Source organism: Passer domesticus, chromosome 1, assembly GCF_036417665.1.
Source record: "Passer domesticus isolate bPasDom1 chromosome 1, bPasDom1.hap1, whole genome shotgun sequence".
Lineage (NCBI taxonomy): Eukaryota > Metazoa > Chordata > Aves > Passeriformes > Passeridae > Passer > Passer domesticus.
Window position 1 is genome coordinate 138135864 of NC_087474.1, and position 15012 is coordinate 138150875.

Sequence of the window (15012 nt, forward strand, 5' to 3'; positions counted from 1 at the left end):
AGGAATGGTTGGGTCCAGGTCTGTTCTAACCCCTTAACGTTCTACAATTCCATGATTTAAATCTGCCTCCACGGATCAAAGTCCTAATTTCTTTACCTTTTCATGAGGCATTAGGGTGTGCATAGGCAGGGGCATGGAGGGTGAGCCATTTACCGGCCTGAGGGCTCACAGGGAGCACTGCGGGGACAGGACTGCGGTGGATGCAAAGGCATCGGGGACATGCACCGAACTAGTGACTTGGGAAGGAAAACCACCGATTCCCCAAGACTGCCAGGCTGCTCTGCCGGCCGGCAGGCCCGCCCAGCCGCGCTGCCGCTCCCCAGGGCCGCCCCACGGCGCCGCGGCGGGCGGGCCCCGCGCGGGCCGCCTCCGAGGGGGCGCGGCCGGCGGCCATCTTGTGCAGCCGTCGGTGGCTGCGGGGCCGGCTGTGAGTGCGGGGCTCCCTGCCCGGCCGCCGGCATGAGCGCGGAGGCGGCGGACCGGGAAGCCGCCACCTCCAGCCGGCCATGCACGCCGCCGCAGACGTCGTGGTTCGAGTTCGTGCTGGAGGAGGCGCTGCTGGAGCAGCACCTGCAGAAGCCCTCTCCCGGTGCGTGCCCGGCTGGCCGCCGCCTCCCCGCGGCCTCGGGCTCGGCCCGGCCCCGCTCCGCGGCCCCTCCGGGGCAGGGGCGTTCCGGGCGCTGGGGGCGGCGGTGCGGGGGCTCCGCTGCGCTGCTGGGGAGTGGGGGCAGAGGGAGCCGGGCACTGCCCGCGGCCGGGCTGCGGCATTTACCGCCGGCATTAACGCTGGTTTTCTCATTTCACCCTATCTTTCCTATTTAATGACTTCATTTCTCTGTCTTTCTTGGCCGGTAGATCGCTTTTCTTTTCGCGTATGTGAGTGTTGTGTGCGGAAGTGTGGTTTGTTTGGTGGGAGGTGCTCTCGTGCACATCATTGCAGTTGGCAGCTGGTTTTCTGCCATTGGAATTCTGCTAGAGGCAGGAGCTGAAGTCCTCCGAAGGGTTCAGTGCTGAAATTGCTCTCTGGACCTGGAATAAATAAAAATCTCATCTGATGTATTATAAGAAAGTGGCCATATTTAAAACTACTTGATACTTTGACAGGCATAAGTGCTTTTTCAGTACCCGAATTCTGCAAGGAGGTGGAGGGATCAGGAATATCTGGGCCGGTGTTGCCTCTACAAAAAGTCAATTTAAGCATAATCTATCTGAGATCTTATGCTTAGATCTATGATTAGATTTTATACTCTGTTTTGAGTATAAAATCGAATTTGACATTTGTAATGAATTAAGTAAATTGATAATACTTTATGTTTCACAAAGTTCAATGAGAGTGCAATAGCTGCGGTTTGGTCTCTTTTTTCAAAAGAGCTGAAAGGTGTTGGCTTTCTTATTGTAAGGGAGAGAGTGGTTAAAGAACAACAAAAAAAGCAATCTGAAAGTATTTTCTGAATGTATTCAGAAGTACCAGCAATTGCTTGTAAATATGCTTTATGTGCAGAGGATAGTTGCAAGTAGATGTATAGTTTTTATATCTTGTCATTTCATTAGGCATAATTTATTTTCACAAAATGAAAGTATCAAAACATAATTAATACAAAATAGTGAAAATAAATAGAAGTGTGAGAGTGTGGTTACCATGGTCAGGTGAACTTTAGTGTTAAACAAAGATATGTTGATAGTCTGATTTGAGTCAGCACATGCAGGGCACCATTTGGGATTAGAGTCTACCAGGTAACAGTGTCAGCACTATAAACACCAAGGATGAAAGAACCATGTTCATAGCTGGGGGAAAAAAATAATTTCTGGGCTTATAAAGAATTTGAGGAGTGACTGGTTTTTTTTGCAGACCCACCACCTGTGCAGCTGATTGTCCAGTTCTTGGAACAAGCTTCAAAACCATCAGTGAATGAACAGAACCAAGTCCAGCCACCACCTGATAACAAAAGAAACCGCATTCTAAAACTTCTTGCTCTCAAAGTTGCTGCTCATCTGAAGTGGGATTTGGATGTATTAGAAAAAAGGTATAGTCTTCATGCTAAGTTTACTAAATATGCATCTTCATGCTAAGTTTACTAAATTGAAGTGGCTTGAGATATTTATTTTAAAAAATGGAAGTCTGTCTTGCTCCCTTTTGGGTGTGATAATTGAAATCTAGTTTTATTTTAGCTGTAAGTTAGAAAACTGTTTTGATAAAGGCAGTGTGTCTGAATGAATCACCAGTGTTTAGAGAGGAAAAATAGCATGTGTTAGACATTAAGATATGTACATGTTAGATTCATAAAGATGAATTTGAGGTCATGTTTTCTTCAGTGACAAAACTAGTGTGAGTTTCCTCAGTCTGACATGCTTGAAATTGGAGGTCTTGCTCCAGTGTTGTTGATGTGAATAACTCCATGTATCTGTGAACTAGGTCACTGAAATGGCTGTGGTTGAAATAGGCAAACCCCAGCTTTGCATTTTTCCTTTGGAAATTTCAGCTGAAAAATGGTCTGATGAGCTAGAGCAGTTGAGAACTGCTTCACTTTGACAGGTATTCATGTTAGGGAGCTGCACTTCACAGAACTTCACAGGTATGGTTGGAAAGAACCACAGTGGGTCGTGTGATCCAACCTCCCTACTCCAGCAGGGTCATCCCAAAACACAGTACTGTGTCCAGGTGATTCCTGTTTACACTTGGCTTCCTGTTTGCCCTTAGGTAATGGCAGAAGTTCCTTATTCATTCACACAGGTCTCTTGCCCCCTTTATCTGTGATTTAATGGAAAAGCTTAAGGGGACAATAATTGCCCTGGTTCTAACTTGCAAGGAATTGTAGAATCATTTAGGCTGGCAAGGAGCTTTAAGATCACTGAGGCCAGCTGTTAATTTGACACTGCCAAGCCTACCACTGAGCCATGTCCGTAAGTGCCACATCTGTATATAATTTAAATACCTTCAGGGTAGGATGGTGACTCAACCCTTTCCCTGGGCAGCTTGTTCCAATGACTGACCACCAATGTGGCAAAAAACTTTTCATAAAATTCAATCTAAACCTCCCCTGGCACAACTTGAGGCCATTTCCTTTCATCCTGTCACTTGCCTGGGAGAAGAGACTGACCACCTACTTGCTACAACCTCCTTTTGGGAAGTTGTAGAGAGCAGTAAGGTCTCCTCTGAGCCTTCTTTTCTTCTGGCTAAACACCTCCAGTTCCTTCAGCCACTGCTGGTAGAATGCTTCTGATAGAACATAAGATCTAAAATTGGTTAAACACAAGTCCTGGCTTCAGCTGCTAGAAGTGAATTTCACTGGTTGTTTTCAGTACTTGCTGCAAAGAATGCAAGTTTTTCACAAGATCAAAGGTACTTTTGGCCCTAGCTGATCTTATTTAAAATAGTCCAAATTAGTAATAGTATTTCAGCTGTGTTAAATTGTACCACAAAAACTTGGGGCAGTGCAGTCCAGCCTGCATGTCTTCTCATTTTATTAAGGAGAGTTCTGTCCCAGCTAATGTATCTTGTACACCACTATCCAAAAAGTTCCTAGTCTTAACTTCACTTTATGTGAGTGAAATGTCATTTGTGATGGAAATGGGGTTGCTTACCTTCAGGGAGTATGATCTGGGGCAGCTTTGAAAGAATTTCTTATTAGCTGGGTTGTGCTGTTACAAGTGACTGGATTATTCTGGTACAGTGCCTGTGTGGGTAGTGCAGTGGTGCAGAGTAGCAGTTCAGCTGTCAGGGCATCTGGGCTACTGCTTGGGCTTAATTTATGCAGCTAATACTGGTAACTGCTTTACATACCTGATCTCAAATGCTGAATAAACATCCATGTGACTTTGTGTGCTGAATAGTACTTAACAGTATTCAGTAACCAGTACTGAATAGTAGTGTACATTGTTTAACATTCCATAAGGAGATTACTCTGTGAAGTATCTGATTCTGTCTTCTATTTTTTATAGCTTGTCTGTTCCTGTATTGAACATGCTATTGAATGAGCTTCTGTGTATCAGCAAAGTTCCCCCAGGAACTAAACATGTGGATGTAGATCTGTCCAGCTTACCCCCAACCACTGCAATGGCAATACTTCTCTACAACAGATGGTAAACTACTACATGGCAATAGTATAAAACCATTTTACAGCAAAGCAGTGTTTTCTTCTGTCTGTATAATTGTATGTAGAAGGCAAAAGAATCCTAAAGTACTGATAAGTATTGGGATCTGTTGCTAGGTTATAGTGACAGAGCTGAGTGTGAAAAGCTATTTTAGAGCTGGTTTTCTTCTCTAAAAAAATAGTCAAGATAGTTAAGTTTGAACTCTTATAAAAATCTTCATCTTTCAGTGTTTTATAGACATAAGAGCATTTCTTAGCTGCTAGATGTGCTCTTGAGTAAAGGATGTGTTCTAATGGTGTAATGCTTTTGAAATGGTAAACTGCTATTATCAAGAGGCCTGTAGTCTGCTTATTACACTTCTGAGGCTAATACCATTCTTTGCTTATTTTTTTTCCCCTGGTAGGGCCATAAGGACCATCGTTCAAAGTAGTTTTCCTGTAAAGCAAGTGAAACCTGGTCCACCACAGTTAAATGTGTAAGTTACAGATGTAATTAATTTGGATGTCATAGGTCAGGAATGTCATTTCTAAGTGGATTAAATCATGTTAATAACATACAGTTTCTTAAAGTGTCTAGTTGTTACGTGGAAAACTTGGATTTGTTTGAAGTATATTCTCACTTTACTGTCAGACACACTTGATACATATACTTGTCTGTTGTTTCACTCTGTCAGTGTTATAATCTCTGTGACTTTGTCATGGTATGAAAATCATGAGAGGAAGAGAGATGACAATTTGCCTTGGCAGAATGCTTATGCTCTAGTTTAGATGGGGTACATTTCTTGCATTCTTTTGCATCCCTAACTTACAGTAGCTTGCTTAATATGGTTGTTTTATTACACCAGTTGGAAGCATTGTGTATGATAACCTTAGAAATAATGAATTATTTGCTTCATTAGGCAATAATTTGTAATGTAAAATCAGTTTTGCATTTTGCCTTCTAGAAGCTGTGAGGCTTTAGTAACAACTTGTCCGTGAATTTTATGTTACAGATTTCTCCAAAAGTTGCAGTATCTAAGTGGTGCTTTTCATATGTTTTATGTTAATTTTACACTTAAGCATTATACCATACGTGTTAGAGACAGTCTGTTAAATATGTTGATTGAACATACTCCTCTTCCTTCTCCTTATTTTACTGTAGATCTTCTATTGTCCTATATGTATCAGAGTCTGATCCTGAATTAAAAAAAAATCTGTATTAATCTATATTTCAAATAATTGAAAATAATTGAACTTCTAATTTTTACATAAACATGTGAACACACTTCTGTCCCTGGCATGTTTGGGAAGATTTAAGTGTGGAAGCTTCATGGGACTTGAGGCTGTGGAAGCTTTCTTCATATTATTGTGTTGCTGTTGAATTGGTATTAGCAATCTGATCTTTAAAAAGCCAATGATAACTTTGCAGCTTTTTGTTTTATTGAACCACATTCTCATACAAAACTATCTTTTCATTATAAAGTTCTGTATTTCAGATATAGATAGATAAGAGCAGTCAGTGGTCCTGCATTATGATGTTCAAAATGTAGTTAAGCAAAATCAAGCATGAATGAGTTATTGTGATCTAGAATGTGAAATAAAATAATGTGCAGATATGCCTTATAACTGAACTCTTGACCTCTTGTGTCTAACTTGCAGTATGAATCATATTCAGCAAGAAAAGGAACTAACTGAAAATATTTTGAAAGTGGTGAGACTCTTTTCTCTTTATATTTTTGCTCGAATTTACATGAAAATATGAATTTCTTTATTGTACAAGAAATACAAAAGCCAATTCTACACTGTATAGAATTTTTAAATGACTTTTTTTAAAAACTATCCTTTTACTGAGCTGTTAAAAATGTAGCATTAACTTAAACCCAGAGTTAAGCTCAAGATCAAGAGGTTAATTCTTTTAATGTATTTGAACTATTACAGTTGAAGGAACAGGCTGCTGATTCCATCCTGGTCCTGGAAGGAGCACTTAAATTAAACAAAGATCTTTATGTCCATACTATAAGAACTCTGGATTTATTGGCCATGGAACCTGGTATGGTGAATGGAGAAACTGAGAGTTCCACAGCTGGGCTGAAAATCAGTGCAGAGGAGATACAGTGCCAGGTAGCTCACATTTTGTACTAAAGCTTTCAGTTCATATCTGTTTATTTAGAAAAAGTGTTAAGTAATAAGTTTGAGGTAAATCACAGGTTTTTTTCTATTAATGTTCCCTGTGTTGTTTTGGGATTAGTTTTTTTGTCTGTTGGTTTCTTTTGTAATGCAATGAAATAATACTGGCTTCATTTTTACATTAATAGAACTTTTTTTAATCATTGTAACCATTGTTACTTCCCACTAACCTCTCACTTTTGCCCTCTCAATCCCCTGAAATAACCCATTATATGACAAGGACAGCTTACTGCATTGTTTTCAATGATTATGGAGAAATCATGATTTCATTTTGTAATGCTTGTGCAGAATCATTCAGACTGAGATTGCAGTTAAAGGGGAGGCAATTGAAGTATGTGGGGTAAGGTGTGCAGAGTATGTTGGTAAATTAGATAAAAGTAGGAATAGTTTAAAGTACATGCAAACATTTGAGCTGAAATACTTCATCTTGACTGGAACATGATGTCCAAGACTGTGTGTTTGATATCAGTGCTGTTTGCAGGTTTGCTATGATTTGGGTGCAATCTATTTCCAACAAGGATCTACAAATGCAGCTGTTCATGAAAAGGCTAAGGAAAAGTTTTTCAAAACAAAGGAGTTGATTGCAAAGGTAACAAGTGTTCTTTTAGCATGTGTATTCAACTCTTCTGTAAAAAACCTTGCCTAAATGATGGCTTCCTTCTTTAGCAGTTTAATAACTCTTAATGGTACACAGAGTTTTAAAATAAACTTTCTGAAGTTTTGAGAGTAATTTTTCCCCTGTTGTGCCAGTTTGAAATTCTCTTAATCGATTGCAGTATATTGCTGCTTTGTTCTACATTTTGTAATGAATAGTCTTTTACACAAATTGTATTGATGCAGAAAATGCAGGAATAACATCTCCAGTGCTAATAGTAACTCAACTGAACAGTACATCCTGTGTCCATGGTGATGATGGGTTTTTGAGGAAGGTAACCATATAGCACTTCCCTTTTTTTTAATCTAACTTACCCTTGGAAATCAGATTGTCTATGTTCTAACCTTTCAAAAAAGTACATCTTTATTTATAAGTATGGTATGCTTCTTTTTTTATCTTGCTTTGTATTCATATTTCCAAAATCACGGAACTCCAATTTTTATTTAAATGAAGTGTGTACATGTGCATTCTTTTGCTGTTATTTGTGGAAACTGTGAGTCTCTATTTCTGAATTAAGCATATATTTCATCATACTTCAGCTACTAAGATCTGCTATAACTCTTACTTTTCAGAATGGCTCATCGTCACTTCATTTTACCATAGATGAAGAACGGTTGGCTGGGTATTGTCAAGCTTGTCAAGTTCTTACCTCATCTTCTGATGATGCATCTCAACAGGCAACTCCATACAGCCAAATCCACAGCTGTATGAAATCTGGCAAATACCAGGTAGAATGCCTAAACAAACCCATATATATTTGAGGGGTGTTTTTCATTCTTTGTGGAGGATTCCATTTTAACTGGTATGGATTTTAAGAAATGTTAAATGGCAATTTAACCATTTACATACTGATTTAAGTCCTGTGTGTTTAGGGATGTAACATAATCTGGTATATATTAGATTAAAATATCTTGGATTCCATACAGTGGTAAATAATTCCTGCTGGCTGAGATAAGGGCTTTTCAGGTAGACTCTAATTCTTTGGGTTTCAGGGATTGTTGCTACTTAGATGTGCAAGTTTGTTTTGGTTTTTTCTTTGATTTTTCTGATGATAAAGAACTTCTTTTGTTACTTGATTCCTTTTTGATCAATGAATTTTAGCATTAAATATGGATATGAGCTGCTTCTCTTAGTTTCCTCATTTTTACTAGATAAAATAATTTTCTGTCTGGTTCTTTTGCATTATGCATTGACTATTCCAACTGTTTCTGTTACAGGACTTAGTGAAGATATTCCTTGAAGATAACCTAACCCTCAGTTTACCTGAACAGTTCAGACAATCAGTGCTGAGAGAACTCTTCCAAAAAGCTCAGCAAGGGTGAGACATTAAATAATGATAATTGTTCAATGATGATGAAGAGTAGTTTTCATTTATTATGTTTTTTGTGGAAAGTATGTGAAATCTTTAACAACAAACTACTTAAATCCAGGAAACTTCAGCCTTCATTTCTGTTAGCAGTAGTCTAAACTATATTTTACATCACACTACAGCTCCTTGGTTGTATCTCACTGTAGCCATAGGTGGAAAAAATGTAATGAACATTAACAGTTGATTTTATCACTTGAGGTTTTAAAAAAAATTTTTCCACCTGCTGTGATACCGCTCTTCGTGTGTCAGAGCTATCCTGTTATCTTCAGTTTTGTGTTCATGCAGGAATGATGCTCTGGATGAAGTCTGTTTCAAAGTCTGCGTGTGCAACACAGTCTGTGATGTATTACAAGGTCGAATAATTGATATTCAGTTTTGCCAACTGTTCCTGAAGCCCAGCAAAGAGAAAATAGACTTCCTTCTTGAGGTAAAACATTAATCTAAAATTGCAAGCAAAAATGATATTTAGTGAGAGATTTCTTTCCTTGCATAATATTATTGCAAGTGATGCTCTGCTTTCTGAAGCAGGGAAAGGTAACTTCTCAAACATTATTCAGTTTGTTTGCAGTTAGTACAGCTCCACTCAGTGATCAGTTCTGCATCTCTTGTTGATAGCTCTGTTTCCATCTGCAGGGAGGATCCAGTGGTGAGCTGTTGCTTCAGGTTGTATTTGAAATCGCTGCTATTCCTGACTTTAAATTATATAGAGATATTGCTGAATATTTGTTCTAGTGGAACAAAGAATCAAATTCTCCAAGACAGAGAGAATGAGTAGAAAAAGTATCTGTGGAAGAGGACCACTTTTCCCTTATCAGCTTTGTTGTAGAAATTAGCATGTGGTAAAGTGATCCTGAGTTACTGTTACATATGAGACCTACACTGTTACCCTTAGTGAAGCTTTTTAGGAAACTGATATTGCCTAAACTAAACTTAATCCTTTTATTGCTTTGCCGTTATTTGAATGTCTTTTATTAATTTGAGCCTAATTATTTTGCTTGTCTCTTCAAAATTAAATTAAAATTATGTGGAAAATTAAATGATGGTACTCTCTATTGCAGAGTAAAGTCCTGTCCATGCAAGTAAAAGCTTACATCAACTGCTCATATTGGGATAGAAACATACTTCTAAAAAAAATTATTGCAAGCTGACAAATTCAACTATCTAGTTATTTTTCAACTGCTGGTTTAAAAAAAAAACCCAAGTCCTAGTGAATCTTATAATTTTGCACTTAGAAATACTTCATTTTTAAACTCATGTGCTAAATGATCTTGTGTGCACTCAATGGCAGTGCTTCTGTATACCAGAGGAGTAGGAAAAAAAGAATGTGGATTTTGTCTGACAGAAGATGACAGTTGTCTGAAACATCCTGTCTTGTGTACAGGTTGAAGGATCCATATGTGATGGCAGTAGCTTTTATCAGGTTTACTTCAGAGACAGTGTTATTTCGCTCAGTTGTACTGAGATTTCTTTATCAAGCTTTGTCAGTCAAATCTTATCTTTCTTTGGCTTACAAGAAACCCTTGAGAGCTGGTCTCAAGGAGAGTAGTATACTGTGCTTTAGAGTAACTTAGTCATGACAGCATTACAGAACAAACAGAGCAAAACAGAGATACTGGCTTGATTCCAGATGAATTAGTGTAACCACCCAGCAATGCTGCACTTGGTTCCCACCCAACAGCGCTTGAGCAGATTCAAAAATTGCTCTACAAAGTAAAAACAACTGACAGGCCAAAAGAGTTGGAATTGTTCAGTATGGAGAAGCCAAGGTTCCAAGGGGACCTTGGAGCACCTCCAGGTTCCTAAAGGGGACTAGAAGAAAGTTTTTTGCATTTTGTTGTGGGACAGGACAAGGGTAATAGGTTCAAACTCAAAATGGTAGATTAAATATTACAGAGAAATCCTTTACAGTGAGGGTGGTGAGGCATTTGAACAGGTTCCTGAGAGAAGCTGTGGATGCTCCATCCCTGGAAGTGTTCAAGGCCAGGCTGCATGGTGCTTTGAGCAATCTGGTCTAGTGAAAGGTGTCCTGCCCATGGCAGGCTTTTAGAATTGGATGATCTTTAAGGTCTCTTCCAACTGAAACCATTCCCTGATTATATAACTTTGTTGCCTCACTTGAGATGGAGGTTTACTGGCTGTTACTACTTGTGAAACAGAAAGCTGGTCATTAACACTGGCTGTAACTAAATATTATAAATGTGCTAGGGGGCTGCTTAGTTATTTTCTGCTTTCTTTTCCAGGTTTGTTCAGGGTCAATAAACTTGGAAAGTGCTTCTGAAGAATTGAAGAGAAGAATGGCAGCGTTTCTCAAGTATGTACCCATATTAAGATAACATGAACTTGCACTTTGTAAGCAATGTAATACAGCACAATAAATATTTCAAGAAGTTATAACTGGAAGAATAAGCACTTTTTTCCTGCTTATGTACTAACATTTTTATTTGTTTAGAAACTTGTGTTTGGGCATGGAAGATCTTCAGTTTGTCTTCATGATTTCATCTCATGAGCTTTTCATAAAACTGCTGAAAGATGATGAACGGAAGCTGCTCATTGACCAAATGCGGAAGAGATCTCCTCGAATCAATCTGTGCACAAAACCTGTGACTTCTTTTTATGATATCCCAGGTAATTTTCACAGCATTTTCATTAACTTATGAGCAGACAGTGCCCTGTTTCCATGATGAAAACCTTGAGGTTACAAAGTGCAGGTCTGTTCTCAAAAAAGTTTGAAATGTTTTTAGAGAGAGTACTTCCTGTTAGTTGGTGCGTGTCCTGCTTGTTCAAGAAGGTGCCTGCTACTTGCTTGTATCTCAAGTGAGTGTAATAGATAAAATCAAATGAGTATGTCCTAGGTGACAGAGTGAGAGAGTATGGCATCAGTTTGAACAAAATGTGGCTGTGGCAGCTGTTCCCAGAAAGGGAGCCCTGCCTCTGGACTTAATGCTTACATGATTGTGTGGTAAGCTAGACCAGGAGTGCCATCTGAATGAAGTTTTTAACCTACCAGAGTAAACCAGAGATCTTTTCAACCAGTTAAATTCCCCAGTACAGCTGGCTGTCTGTGCAGCTGCACAAGTCAAAGCTAACAAGAGGTGCCAGATGATGGCTGGAGCTGGAAAGGCCTTACCTTTTCTGCTCTAATGCAGTCCTGCAGTAACTTAAGCCAGTTAAGACAATGTGTATTTTCACTAGAGCAGCATAGGAACACACTTCTAATGAAGATGTTGAATCTATTGCTTTGCTATAGCAAGAGTGCTCAGAGCTGCTGGAGTGAGGAAGGGGACTTGCAAGCAGCCCTTTAGGTCAGGGTGAAGGTAGCACAAGGTGCTTGTGAAAGGGCACAAAAGGATGGCTGGACCTATGGAAGCATGATATATCTGCTGTTCTGTGTTCTGATTGAAGTGTTATATATACTAAAGAATTGCAAGTATCTACGTTGAGAATAAATGTGCTGGAGACGTGGTTGCTTTTCTTCTAGCTTCAGCAAGTGTCAATATTGGCCAGCTTGAACATCAGCTCATACTGTCAGTGGATCCTTGGAGGATTCGCCAGATCTTAATCGAGTTGCATGGTATGACCTCAGAACGCCAGTTCTGGACAATTTCTAATAAGGTAACTTAGCTCTGTAACTCAAGGACTGGTTAGGTATCATACTGCAGTGAGCAACAGACATTTTCTCATAGGTCCTCAGGGTGATTTATCTTTTCCTTCTCTGTGTAGTGGTGGTTTAATAAGAATGAGGATGAGTATCTTAACTCACATTCTATGTGAAGAGTATTACAACAAAACCTTTGTCTTAAGGAATTACTGGCTGTATCACAAGCTTTCCTTATGAGAAAAGATGTTTTTGTAGCTTGTGCTTTTTGTATTCTGACTAGATAGCAATATTGTTTTAGCTTAAATTTCTGTCATTAGAAGGTGGGAACAGGAGAGAGGAAGACTTTGTTTAAATAAATATTTATTGTCCCTTTTGTTTTGTTCCTCCCCCTAATTATTGCATATTCAGAGCGTGAACAATGGGTACTTGGGTGTTTTTATTGTATTTCTAAATGAGCCATACATTCCTTGTGATTAGATGTAAAGACAGGAATTGGCAGTCATTTTCAATATTTGGGGTTTGTTTGTGTTGTTTTAAGCAGTGATGTGAATTCTAAAACTTGTTTCTGTGCAAATATCCTATGCATTTCTCTCCCAGTGGGAAGTACCAAATGTTTACGGCAGTGTTATTTTAGGAATCAAAGACAGTCTGACTAGGGATTTGGTCTACATCCTGATGGCAAAGGGATTACACTGCTGTGCCATTAAGGTGAGCAAGTCATCTGAGCTTATGGGTTGGTTTGGACAATTGAATCTGAACAAAATGGAAAATTTTAAAGGCCCTTTTTTAGAAAAAGATCTGAAAAATTGGGTGGTGAGGGAGATGTTGTAACAAGCTCCATGTGTTGTGTAATGGATAAGTATTTCTGTCTCAAAGTTTCACCAGCAGAGAAAGATAATGGCTTTCCAGTGAGTTGGGCCTGGAGATAATTTCATTCATATAAAGTTATGATTATGTTGTTCTAGATCATGTGGGATCTACATCCAGTGATGATTTGGTTTACTGATACAAAGTGCTGTTCTTTTGAATAAGTGTTTTACATAAGGAATTTATTGGAATGCTGTTCTATTTTCCTTGTAATTGACAAAAATTGCTAAACTGCAGCTAAAACAAAATTGTACCAAGCATACCAGTAGTTGGCTCTAGAATGTTTTTACTTAAACTCCTTGTTTCGTTTTCAAAAGATTTGGAACTCTTAAGCTTAATAGCAAGTCCAAAGGACTCATAAGTAGACAGTGTGAGAGATGCTTGAGCAGTGCTGATGCTGATGGATGCTGAGGCTGGTTCAGCCAAGACAGAGCTGAATGTACTTTAGCTTGTAGTGTTTCCCCTTATGAATTTGTTAGGAGTCATTAATACATTTAATTTTTATTGCAGGATTTTGTCCATGCAAAACAGCTTTTTTCTGCTTGTTTGGAGCTCGTGACAGAGTTTTCTCCAAAGCTCCGTCAGGTTATGCTGAATGAAATGCTGCTTTTGGACATTTACACTCACGAAGCTGGAGCTGGTGTTTCTGGAGAGCGTCCTCCTTCTGATCTTATAAGCCGAGTCCGAGGATATTTGGAAATGAGAGTACCTGGTAAGTACATTACTGTCTTTCTGAGGATGCAGTGAAGCACAGACCTTGAGAGAAGGGGAAAAATCCACAGCAAAATAAAACAACTTTGTGTTGCAGATTAAACACATAGGTGTGTAAGTGGAAAAACAACAGTGATTTTGATGCTGGTTTTAGTAAGTCTTTAGAAGTTTCATTAGTTTTTAGAAGTTGGAAGTGAGCATGATGTCTGTCTGCTGCTAAACATTGACAGTTTCTGTTCAGTGCCACTTAAAGGACTTGAACATCTCTGCACTTCTGCCTGAAGGGTTTTGCTAGTTGTTAAAGCTTTCTCGTGGTTTCACAATGAGAGTAACATGGTACTGTTGTGATTAGGTGAAACCCTTATTTCTCCTAATTTCTAGAGTTGAGGTCTCTCGTCGGACTAAGCATTGTATTTTCCTGTAATAGCTGTGGAACAAAAACAGCTGGTTAGAGGGAATGGGATGTGCTTATTTTCATACAATACCATCTTACAACACTGTATTCTCAAAAATAAAAAGTTAAAGAATCCCTTTCCTTTTAGATATTCCTCTTCGACAAGTTATAGCTGAAGAATGTGTTGCCTTCCTGTTAAACTGGTGTGAGAACGAGTATTTGACCATGCAAGTTCCATTACCTCTGGTTCAAACTAATCCTTATGTGAAGGTAACGAGTGCTCAGTCTCAAGGCTTTCTCAGACTGTAATTTACATTTTTTATTGAAGTACTTTGTACTTTTCAAAGCAAGTACCCTTCTGCTCAAGAGTGTGGGGCTTTGTGGCTGTAATGAATTAAGTATGGGCTAGAACATAGTAGGGCTAAGCAACAAGGATGTTTAGCACTTGATAAAAAGCATGGAAGCTGCGCTGCAGGAGCACGTGAAATCTTGGCCCTTGTTGGCTGCCAGGTTGGTTCTATCAGGCGTGTGTGGTTATGATCCATGATTGAAACGCTGTAGCACTTCCTAAAGGACTCTCAGCTGGAATTCAGCCTAGGTTTATGTAGGAGGTATGAGAAGTGTGCAGATCTCTGTTTTCAAGTCTGGCTTATTTTCTGTTCCTAAGATACTTGTGTTCCAAATGCACTGTAAGAGCGCTGTTCTTTTTCCCAACGCTGGTGTTGAATTTTTGGAGACATTCAAGCCTTGCCTTCCTTGAAACTTTGTTTTCAAAATTGTTTTGCAGCAATGTTTCTCCTTCACAGTTAGGCCATGGAGCACAAGGCAGGTTGTACTACAGAACAGGTTCATTTTTACCCTGCTCTGCTTACCTGTGATACTTCCTAATTTCTGTTCTGAGGTTCAGCTTTTTTGTGTAACATTGTGCCAGTTTCAGTTAAGATTAATTGATATATGGAAGTTAACTGAGTTCTAAAGAGCCAGTCTTTGTAAAACCATATTTTATGTGGGTTAGGTTTTATGTAAAATATAAGTTTGTTTTTTGGAGCTTGTAATAATGAAATAAGCACCAAGAGAGCTAATAAATGGAAAAATGCTCTGTTTAATTCCTGTTTTCCAGCTTCTTTATCAGTGTTCTCTGCTGCAAAATTTAGTCACATT

General features: G+C 39.1%; 1 protein-coding gene across 2 annotated transcripts in view; it reads left to right on the forward strand.

Annotated features, from left to right (window-relative positions):
* INTS8 (integrator complex subunit 8) overlaps positions 1-15012 on the forward strand; it is a 21825-nt gene continuing 6813 nt past the window's right edge. The window contains exons 1-16 of one of the 2 annotated variants that reach the window (XM_064391983.1): positions 1-18; positions 1850-2024; positions 3940-4080; positions 4496-4567; positions 5730-5781; positions 6009-6191; positions 6739-6846; positions 7485-7640; positions 8130-8230; positions 8567-8708; positions 10522-10592; positions 10731-10906; positions 11760-11893; positions 12477-12587; positions 13257-13458; positions 14000-14121. In XM_064391983.1, the coding sequence (XP_064248053.1) occupies positions 3962-4080; positions 4496-4567; positions 5730-5781; positions 6009-6191; positions 6739-6846; positions 7485-7640; positions 8130-8230; positions 8567-8708; positions 10522-10592; positions 10731-10906; positions 11760-11893; positions 12477-12587; positions 13257-13458; positions 14000-14121 (1749 nt within the window). In that variant the 5' untranslated portion in view covers positions 1-18; positions 1850-2024; positions 3940-3961. Of the gene's footprint in view, positions 19-380; positions 590-1849; positions 2025-3939; positions 4081-4495; positions 4568-5729; positions 5782-6008; positions 6192-6738; positions 6847-7484; positions 7641-8129; positions 8231-8566; positions 8709-10521; positions 10593-10730; positions 10907-11759; positions 11894-12476; positions 12588-13256; positions 13459-13999; positions 14122-15012 lie in introns of those variants that run through there. The other variant, XM_064391977.1, reaches the window with a different exon arrangement.